General features: G+C 43.8%; 1 protein-coding gene across 1 annotated transcript; it reads right to left on the bottom strand.

The window, feature by feature from the left end:
• Window positions 1-3,161: 3,161 nt before the first annotated feature.
• LOC145955676 (uncharacterized) lies at window positions 3,162-10,938 on the bottom strand. The gene has a single exon (XM_083070669.1). The coding sequence runs from the start codon at window positions 9,831-9,833 to the stop codon at window positions 4,161-4,163; it is 5,673 nt and encodes a 1,890-aa protein (XP_082926795.1). The 5' UTR covers window positions 9,834-10,938; the 3' UTR covers window positions 3,162-4,160.
• Between the last annotated feature and the right edge of the window lie 196 nt (window positions 10,939-11,134).

Raw genomic sequence — 11,134 nt, 5'->3', positions numbered from 1 at the left:
AATACTCTGGGATACATAAGATCCCCAAATCCCCAGTCGCCTACTCAAGAGGCATCCCTGCAGAAGGAGAAGAAAATAAAAATCGATGATCATTCCCCAAGTGGAATCTGGATCTCAGCCAATCATTGAACGTCAAGCTGATACGCCTAACAGAAGAGGCTAATCAAAATCAACGACAAAATCCCCCAGTGGATAACAGCCTACACAGAGGCAGCAAAATCAGAAAACCAAAAGAGACACCCGAACAAGGATAACCGGGATACTCCACCAACGTCGAAAGGACGTCAGCCAATCATAAGGCACCGCTCACATCAGAAAGAGCATCTTTGTGTCTACACCCAAAGGAATCAGAAATTCCCCAGTGGAAACCAACTACGCTATAGAAAGTTGGGGCACAAGAACCTATGAGTAACTGCACATCCCCTAGACGGATCCCTGCGTTATCCAGCCCTTAGTGGCACAAAATCAGAAACAACCGTCGAAGCAGCACCGTGGACTGTGGAGACAAAATCGTCACAAATCCCTGGAAAGGAGATATTCACGCTACCCCCGTCGTCACAAACACGGAGGTATGCAGCTTCCGGCTCGGACAATGAGCGAAGCTATCTCTGGAAAAGGGGTACTCACCGCTTACCGTTGTCGTAAGGGTACTTAGCTTCCGGCTCGAACAAAGAGTGAAGTTAAGCCTGGAGAGACGGTACTTACAGCTTCCAGCTTGGGCAACAAGCAAAGCAAGGCCTGGAGAGGCAAAACTCACACCGCTCACCGTCGTCACAAAGGTACTTAGCTTCCGGCTCGAACAAAGAGTGAAGCTAAGCCTGGAGAGGCGGTACTCAACCATCAGCGTCATCAGAGGCGCGTTGATGTCCAATTTCCGGCTCGGGCGTCGAGTGAAGTTGGCCTTGGAGAAGGTAAACTCAGCTACCGAGGATGTCAGAAGCGCCGAGGTATGCACCCACCTGGAGAGGCTACTCAACATTTTCCCACCGGAAGACGCTACAAGTCAGAAGGTCGGCACAATACCCGGACAATTGGGTCAACTCCTTTACTTGTCAGCCGATACACCAAGAGGCCGTCCGACTAAGTAAAGGGGGGGCAGCTGTAGACCCCTAAAATTGTCCGGGTCGGAAATAAAGCTTGAAGACTCTCGAAGACTGAAGGATAATCAGCCAGAAGGACTCCTCGAAGGCCCTGGGTGGGTTCTCTGTAGGTCCAGAGGTCTTAGAATAGCTAGAAATAAGGAAGTGGAGGGAAAAAGCCCAATACGGCCGTACTGAACTTAATACGGCCGTATTGAAGCTTCAATACGGCCGTACTGAAGTCAGTACGACCGTATTGACACTTCAATACGACCGCTGCGAACTCAATACGGGCGTATTGAAATTTCTGACTTTCAATACGACCGTATTGAACTCCAATACGACCGTATTGAAGTTCAAAAATTTCAATACGGCCGTATTGGCCCTGTAGGCCGTACTGCGCCTATTCCCTATAAATATGACGTCAATTGGACGTCATTGGACACTTTTCAACATAGTTTGAACCCTCTCCTTGAGTATTCTGGGGTTTTTGAGCAGTGTTCTGCCCTAGAAATCACTCGGAGAGTTGATCCGACGAAGTTCTTGAGCCCCGAGCCATTTTGCTTGAGGATCGAACCTAGTCGAGGGGAAATCTTTTTTTCCCTTAGTTAAAATTTTGTTCTAGGAGAGCGAGGAGCGGGCTTGTAGAGCGAGGGAACGCCAAAACGCTTCCCAGTTCATTTTTTATAAAAAGCACGCTTCAAGAGGTTTCCCTTCAATCCTTCCTTTTACTGCTTTCTGTGTGCATATTTAAACTGTCGTCATGTAGATAGTCAATTCATAATTGTTTAGAATAAATAGGGGTAATTTAGTAATTTTACGCTGTTATTTTAGAAAATAATCTGTCATAGGGAACCCGAAAGGGGCGCCGTGGGGTGCTAACACCTTCCCCACGCGTAACCGACTCCCTTACCCAACTCTGGTTGTAGTGGCCAAAGTTGATTTTTAAATCAATTGCCTTATCCCTTTTTCCAATGTTTTGAGTAAAACATTGGTGGCGACTCCACGAACCCTCCTTTTATGAAAACCACTAATCCATGGAGGGTCCCGCTTGGGATTAATATGGATTAGTGAGACTTTTAATAAATAAATTGGATAAGATCGACAAGGTCTCAGTTTGAGAACAAGTCGTTCTAATAATCCAATACATTTTCAAAACTAAAATAAAAGCGAGCTCGACCGTCTTCGCGAATGCCGAAAGCCCGTTTCGGGCCGGGTGGCGACAGGCGCTCCTTCCCACTACACGTCCACTCGCTCCTTTCCCCTAAAGACAAAATTTTTTACTATGGAAATCAAAGAGATTTCCCTTCGACTTGTTCGAATCTCAAGCTAATGGCTCATGACTCAAGAACTTCGTCGGATCGACTCCCAGAGAGATATCTAGGGCAGAGAAAAGCTCAAAAACCCAAGAATACTCAGCAGGAGGGTTGAGGAATCAGTAAAAAGTGTGGAAGGACGTGCCAATGACGTCCTATTTATAGGATTGAGGCGCAATACAGCCTGGGAGGTCAATACGGCCCGTACTGGGTTTTTGAACTACAGTACGGCCGTATTGAATTTGGTACGGCCGTACTGAAGTTCAAAAACTTCAGTACGGCCGTATTGAGTTCAGTACGGCCGTATTGCAGTTCAAATGGCTCAGTACGGCCGTACTGAACCTCTGGGAGGGTGTATTGAGCTCCAATCCTCGCACACCCTTATTCTAAGCTATTCTAAGACTTCTAGACCTACAAAGAATCATCCTAGGGTCTTCCAGGAGTCCTTCAGGCTGACTTTCCTTCGGTCTTTGAGAGTCTTCGAGCTTTATTTCTGACCCGGACAATTTTAGGGGTCTACAGCTGCCCCCCTTTACTTAGTCGAACGGCTTTTTGGTGTACCGGTTGACAAGTAAAGGAGTTGACCCAATTGTTCGGGGAGTAAGCCACCCTTCCGACTTGTAGTGTCTTCAGGTGGGAAAACTGTTGAGTAGCCTCTCCAGGTTGAGTATTAGTCGTCACCTCTCCACGCTCGTGCATACCTCGGTGTTTCTGACAACCTCGGTAGCTGCATACCTCCGTGTTTCTGACGACGTCGGTAGCTGAGTATTAGTCATCGCCTCTCCAGGCTCATGCATACTTCGGTGTTTCTGGCAACCTCAGTAGCGTGAGTTTGCCCTCTCCAGGGTCTGCATGCCTCCGTGTTTCTGACGACGTTGGCAGCTGCATACCTCCGTGTTTCTGACGACGGGGTAGCTGAGTATTAGTCGTCGCCTCTCCAGGCTCGTTGCATACCTTGGTGTTTCTGACAACCTCGGCAGCTGTGATCGAGGCCGTACCCGGTCAAATAAAAAAAACAATTAATGTAGTACTAGGAAGTGACTCCTAGGTCGTCTCCCAAGGACCAATTGTCTCAGTCAAAGGTTCCAACACACAGTGGGGGGGGGGGTTGGTTCAGATTATCGAGTTAAATAAAACGAGCAGAAGTATGGATTACTTGCAGTAATTAAAATAGGTCAGACCCCTGAACATAATGCACCTCTGATTTCCTTGGTTCACAACAAATAATCTGTCCAACATAATCCTGTTCAGTCCATGATTAATCAACTAAGCGAAGACTAACATGAGACCTCACTACACGAATTAAGCAAACGTGAACCTTGCAAGACCTCCTTCCCCAGGATTAAGCAACCTGAGATACTGAACGTGAACAACCCAGAGTCATTAAGCATGGCTCAGATGTTGAACGCCTCAGAACAGAGATCCCATTCAAATTGCCAAGCAGAGAAAGACAGGGATTTCAATCCATAGAATATCAAGTAACTCATATCCAAGAGTGAAGCAAGTGCCCACAAACTATCAAAACCCAGAAATCAAAGAGAAACATGCAAAACTATATATAACAACACAACTAAACGTAAAACCTAAACCAAAAATAACAAATAAACCCTAAAAACATGTAACCAAAACAGTCCCCCCCCCACACTTAAATCACACATTGTCCCAATGTGGCCCAAACAGATGATCAGAGCAATTAGAACAATCAATAAATCTGGACAAGTGCAATGAAAGTAAAGAAGGAGAAGGGGAAAGAAGACTCCCTAAATCATGGTGGGAGAGAAGCAGGGTCAAGCAGAGACATCTCCTCTACCACTGCATTCAACAGGGAGGGATTGCTAAGAAAAGGCTTCAGACGGTGCCCATTGACTTTAAAGCTCTTATCTGTGGATTGACTTTTGATCTCAACTGTACCATAAGGATAAACATTAGTAACAACAAAAGGTCCAATCCACTTAGATCGTAACTTACCACCCATGAGTCCGAGCCGAGAATTGTACAAGAGAACTTGTTGTCCAACCACGAAGTCCTTCCTAGCTATCAAGCTGTCATGGAACTTCTTGGTTTTCTCCTTGTAGAATTTTGAATTCTCGTAGGCTTCCAAGCGGATCTCATCAAGCTCATTTAGTTGCAACCTCCTTTCCTCACCAGCCTGATCAATTGAGAAGTTACAGGTCTTCACAGCCCAGTAGGCCCGATGCTCAATCTCAACTGGTAAATGACATGCCTTGCCAAAGACAACCCGATAAGGAGACATTCCTATGGGTGCTTTGTAGGCAGTCCTATGTGCCCAAAGAGCATCATCCAACCTGTTACTCCAATCTTTTCTGTTGGGCTGCACAATCTTCTCTAAGATCCTTTTGATCTCCCTATTTGAAATCTCAGCTTGCCCATTAGTCTGGGGGTGGTAGGGTGTAGAAATTCTGTGCACAACCCCATACTTCCTAAGCAAGGCCTGCATGGATCTGTTACAAAAATGGGTGCCCTGATCACTAACAATAGCTCTGGGTACTCCAAACCTGCAGAATATGTTAGATCTGACAAAATCTACAACAACCCGAGCATCATTAGTTCTGGTGGGTTTGGCTTCCACCCATTTTGAAACATAATCAACAGCTAAAAGAATGTAGGAAAAACCAAAAGAAACAGGAAAAGGACCCATGAAATCAATACCCCAGACATCAAACACCTCACAGAATAGCATGGGCTGTTGAGGCATCTGCTGTCTCCATGTAAGGGATCCTCCTGCTCGTTGACACTGCTCACAAGTGCTACAAATCTTCCACGCATCCTTGAAGATGGTGGGCCAGTAAAAACCACAGTCAAGCACCTTGCGAGCTGTCCTCTGAATGCCAAGATGGCCACCTGGTGCGGAAGAGTGACAAAACTGCAGGACCGAATCAATCTCATGATCTGGTATGCATCTCCTAATAACCTGGTCACTGCACAACTTCCACAAATAGGGGTCATCCCAAATATAATGCTTAGCATCACTTTTAAGTTTATCAATCTGAGCTTTAGATGCTAAGGGAGGAAAAACAGAAGCAACTAAATAATTAACAATGTTCGCAAACCAAGGGGTGGTAGAAGCAGAAATAGAAGAAATAATCAACAAATTTTCATCAGGAAAGTTATCCTGGATGGGCATGACATCAGCACTGTCCTCAGCTCTCTCAATCCTACTGAGATGGTCTGCCACTAAGTTTTGTGCTCCACTCCTGTCTCGGATGTCCAAATCAAACTCCTGCAGCCAGAGCATCCATCTGATAAGCCTAGGCTTTGAGTCAGCCTTCTTCAACAGGTACTTTAGAGCTGCATGATCTGTAAAAACAACAACACGAGAACCAAGCAAATATGATCGAAATTTATCAAGTGCAAAAACAATAGCTAAAAGTTCCTTTTCCGTGGTCGTGTAATTTGCTTGAGCAGCATCCAATGTCCTGGAAGCGTAGTATATCACCCTAGGTGATCTGTCAACCCTCTGTGCTAAGACAGCCCCTAGTGCATAATTTGAAGCATCGCACATCAACTCAAAGGGAACTGTCCAGTCTGGTGCCTGTATGATAGGAGTGGTGGTCAAGGCTGTCTTGAGGCAATCAAATGCCTCCTTGCACCTGTCATCAAAATCAAATTCAATATCTTTCTGAAGCAAGCTGGATAGTGGAAGGGCTTTCTTGCTGAAGTCCTTAATGAAGCGCCTGTAGAAACCTGCATGGCCAAGAAAAGATCGCACCTCTCGCACGCAAGAGGGGTAAGGCAATTGTGCAATAACAGATATCTTGGCAGGATCAACTTCAATGCCTTTACTAGAAATGATATGCCCCAAAACTATACCCTGTTCAACCATGAAATGACATTTCTCAAAATTAAGAACAAGGTTAGTCTCAATGCATCTATTCAGAACTCTATCCAAACTATCCAAGCATGCATCAAAAGAGGATCCATAAACAGTAAAATCATCCATAAACACCTCTATGCAAGTTTCAAGAAAATCACTAAAAATACTGAGCATGCATCGCTGGAAGGTACCAGGGGCATTGCATAGGCCAAAAGGCATCCTCCTATAGGCAAAAGTGCCAAAGGGACAGGTGAATGTGGTTTTCTCTTGATCCTCAGGAGCAATGTGGATTTGAAAGTAACCAGAAAAACCATCAAGAAAACAGTAGTGAGATTTACCTGCCAGACGCTCAAGCATCTGATCAATGAAGGGCAGAGGAAAGTGATCCTTCCTAGTTGCTTGATTCAGCCTCCGGTAGTCGATGCAGACCCTCCAACTGTTTTGCACTCTAGTGGGAATGAGCTCGTCCCTCTCATTTTTCACAACAGTGAGACCTGTCTTCTTGGGGACAACCTGGACCGGACTCACCCACTGACTATCTGATATAGGATAAATGATCCCAGCTTGAAGAAGCTTGGTCACCTCCTTCTTCACTACATCCAAAATGACAGGGTTGAGTCGCCTCTGGGGTTGTCTGACTGGTTTAGCTCCATCCTCTAAGAGTATCCTATGCATGCAAGTGGATGGGCTGATACCAGGGATGTCCGCCAGGGTCCAACCGATGGCTTTCTTATGCTTTTTTAGAACGTGCAACAGTTTCTCCTCTTGAACAGCATCAAGGGAGGTGGAAATGATAACTGGAAACTTCTCATCATCCTCCAAGTAGGCATACTTGAGGTTTTCTGGTAGAGGCTTTAATTCTGGAATGGGTGCTGGCTGAACAGTGGAAGGAACTAAGGGTTCCACAGCATGTACCTCAACCTGCAAGTCAGACTCACGTGTACTTCCTGAAACATGGTTAGTGCATTCTGACTCTAAAGAGATAATATCCAGAGGTACAGCACCCAAAACATCATATGCACAATCAGTTACAAAATCACAATTATTCTTGGGACAGGAATCAAAATCTGATACAGAAACAGATTCAAAATCAAAAACAGAATCAGAATCAGTGCATGCAAGAGAAGTATATAGATCAGACAGAAAACAATGTTTCTTATCATGCAGAGAATGAAAATTAGAAGAATACTCATCAACAATATCATCAAGTATCTCAGCACGAAAAACAGAATGGTTTTCAGATGGATGTTTCATGGCATCAAGAATGTTAAAATGGACAATACTATCACCAAATTCCATGGATAATGTACCAGCATACACATCAATCTTAGTTCGGGCTGTTTTCAAAAATGGTCTGCCTAAAATGATTGGGGCAGATCCATGGGAGAATCCCTCCTCCATATCAAGCACATAAAAATCGGCAGGGAAAATCAGTTCACCAACCCGAACTAAAACATCCTCAATCAAACCTGTAGGGTGGGCAACACTTCTATTTGCCAACTGTATCACCACACCCGTAGGTTGCATAGGACCAAGAGACAAAGATTTAAAAATGGACAGAGGCATGACATTTATAGAAGCACCCAGATCAAGCATGGCATTTTCAAATTTGTTATTCCCAATAATACAAGGTATGCAGAAAGTACCTGGGTCCTTACATTTTTCAGGAATGTGAGGAACAGATTTACCTATCAAAGCAGACACATTTCTGCCCATGCTGATTCTCTCATTTCCCTTCATCTTCCTTTTATGAGTGCACAGCTCCTTGAGGAATTTTGCATATCTCGGGATTTGCTTTATGGCATCAAGCAAAGGTATGTTCACCTCTACTTTCCTGAAGGTCTCCAAGATTTCCTTATCCACCTCTTCCATTTTTTTGGTTGGAATCACCTTAGGAGGAAATGGAAGAGGGATAGGAGGCTGCAAATCTGAACTGGTGCTGGAAGAAGGTCCACCTGCATGAAAATTTTTGACACCAACTGGTTGATCATTTTGCTCAGATGCAGATGTTGGAACTGGAACTGGTACAGGTGCAGATGGCGGTGGAGGTACTATAGTGGGCATGTCAATCTGTTTCCCGGACCTCAATGTGATGGCACTCACATTTCTTGGATTCTGCACAGTCTGTGAAGGCAACTTATCTGAATTTTGTGACTGTGCCTGATTAAGTTGAGTAGCCATCTGTCCCATCTGATTGGTCAAGCTCTGAATGGAAGCTCTGGTCTCTTGCTGGAATTGCATATTTTGAATTGTCATCTGCCTCACTAACTCCTCCAATGAAGGTTCGGAAGTAGAAGATTGAGGAGCTGATGGTGCAGGAGCTTCATTCTGCTGCCTGTGATATTGCTGCTGTTGCTGCTGCTGAACTGGTGGAGGCACATAAGGTCTGCTTGGACCAGCAGAACTCTGAAATGGTGGTGAAGGTTGTTGCTGCTGCTGCGAAGACCATCTAAGATTAGGATGATTCCTCCATCCTGGATTATATCTGTTGCTGGACAAATCACAATTTTGTTGTTGCTGCTGCTGCATTGGTCTGTTATTGTAGATATTTGCAGCATAGGCTTGAGGAGCATTAACATCAGAAGACTGCTGCAATGATGGACACGAATCTGTATGATGATCATTTGATGTGCAAAGGCCGCAAACTCTTGCCACAGATGCTGACTTTTGATTCGCAGCAAGTTGACTCACCAGGCTGACCAAGGCATCAAGTTTACTCTCCAGCTTTTTATCTGTATCAGTGGCCACATCATGAACTCCTCTAACAACAATTGCATTGTCGTTTCTGGTACTGAATTGTTGAGAGTTGGAGGCCATCTTTTCTATTAAGTTCCTGGCTTCAGCTGGGGTCATGTCACCAAGTGCTCCACCACTTGCTGCATCTATCATACTCCGCTCCATGTTATTCAGCCCCTCATAGAAATATTGTAGCAACAACTGCTCTGAAATCTGGTGGTGAGGACAGCTTGCACATAATTTCTTGAATCTTTCCCAGTACTCATACAAGGTTTCTCCACTGAGTTGTCTGATCCCTGATATATCCTTCCTAATTGCAGTGGTCCGTGAGGCAGGGAAGAATTTCTCCAGAAACATTCTTTTGAGATCATCCCAGCTAGTGATGGACCTGGGAGCCAAATAATACAGCCAGTCCTTAGCAACTCCCTCCAATGAATGTGGAAATGCCTTCAGGTAGATGTGATCCTCTTGAACATCAGGAGGCTTCATGGTAGAACATACAATATGAAACTCCTTTAGATGTTTGTGTGGATCCTCACCTGCATGACCATGAAACTTGGGCAACAAATGAATTAGTCCAGTTTTAAGCACGAAAGGAACATCTTCTTCAGGATATTGGATGCACAAAGTCTCATAAGTGAAATCAGGTGCAGCCATCTCCCTAAGAGTCCTCTCACGAGGTCCATTATGTTCACCCATGTTTTGTTGTTGACTTGAATGAAGTTCAGATGCAACACTTATACTATCACTAACACTATCACTATCACTATCTAAAGATGGAATGATATGCTCTCTAATTAATCTATGGAATGTCCTATCAATCTCAGGATCAAATCGATACAAAAATCCAGGGTTGCTCCTAGTCATGCACTACATGCAACACATGCATCAGGACACGTGAACAGTAGGGGTAAACTGGGAATTTCCATGAAAGCTCAGAAAATATCAAAACTAATGCACCAACATCATCCTAAAATCATAAGACACTACCACAAAAAAGTTGAGAACAAAATTCCAAACCTAACTATTTTTTAAAAATTATAAAAGTTTGGAAAAATAGTGAAATAAAACTTCAAAAATACAAAAGAAATAGTAAATGACGTTTTTTTGAAGATCTGGCTGGGGCCACACGGCGTAGCTGTGTGGGTTGGATAGATCTTTTTTTTCTACACAAAATGAAAAAAAAGTTTGCCTAATTCCGATAACCAGAGCGAAAGTTATGGCCGTTTGAAGTTTTGCTGAAAAAGTTTTTTTTAAAAATTTGTATCTCCAAATTTTGACCAAACTATGTGCCCTAGCTATTTTTTACACAAAATATAGGTTGAAAGAAGTTACCACAAAAAAAATCAGACAAAAATAACAAGTCTAGCTATGGAAACCAAAAATCACAATTAATTGGAAAATTCTAGCACTATTCAGCACTATTCTCAGCCACTTGATGCACCAGCTTTTGAGCCAATTTTCACACCCTTTCCCACCAAATTGGAACCCGAACAGAGTATTAGTAGGGAGAGAAAACAGAGTATGCACAACCGGAACAGAGCATGCACCAAAATTCGGACCAAAAACAGAGCAAACAAGCTACAAAACGGACCAGAATTCAAGCCACAAAACGCACCAGATTTGGCACCAGACTAGACCAGATTTTTCACCACATGAGCCAGAAATCAAACCAAAAACCGGACCACATTTCTAACCAACATGCACCAGAATTTGAACCAAAATGCACCAGAAACCAAACCAGATTTCGAACCAAAAATTGAACCAAATATCAGACTAAGTTACTGTTCCATTGATTTACTGTTGAATTGGTTCTCTAATTGCATGACCTTAGGGACTAATAACACACAAAATTACACAACATAACATGCAATATGACACGAAAATGCAAGCATCAAACTAACTCACAAAACTGAAATGAAACTGATATGGAACTGACACACTCTAACACACCACCAAGAACACCAAGAACAAACAGAACACAACAGAAACTTAAAACTACTAACAAAAACACAAAACACACAACAAACACAAAACCTTTGACAAGAACCGATGGTCCCCCGGCAACGGCGCCAAATTTGATCGAGGCCGTACCCGGTCAAATAAAAAAAACAATTAATGTAGTACTAGGAAGTGACTCCTAGGTCGTCTCCCAAGGACCAATTGTC

Source organism: Cajanus cajan, chromosome 3 (genome assembly GCF_000230855.2).
Source record: "Cajanus cajan strain Asha chromosome 3, NIPB_CcT2T_4, whole genome shotgun sequence".
Taxonomy (NCBI): Eukaryota; Viridiplantae; Streptophyta; class Magnoliopsida; order Fabales; family Fabaceae; genus Cajanus; species Cajanus cajan.
The sequence above is the reverse complement of the archived record's forward strand: the minus strand, read 5'-3'. Positions and strand labels throughout refer to the sequence as shown.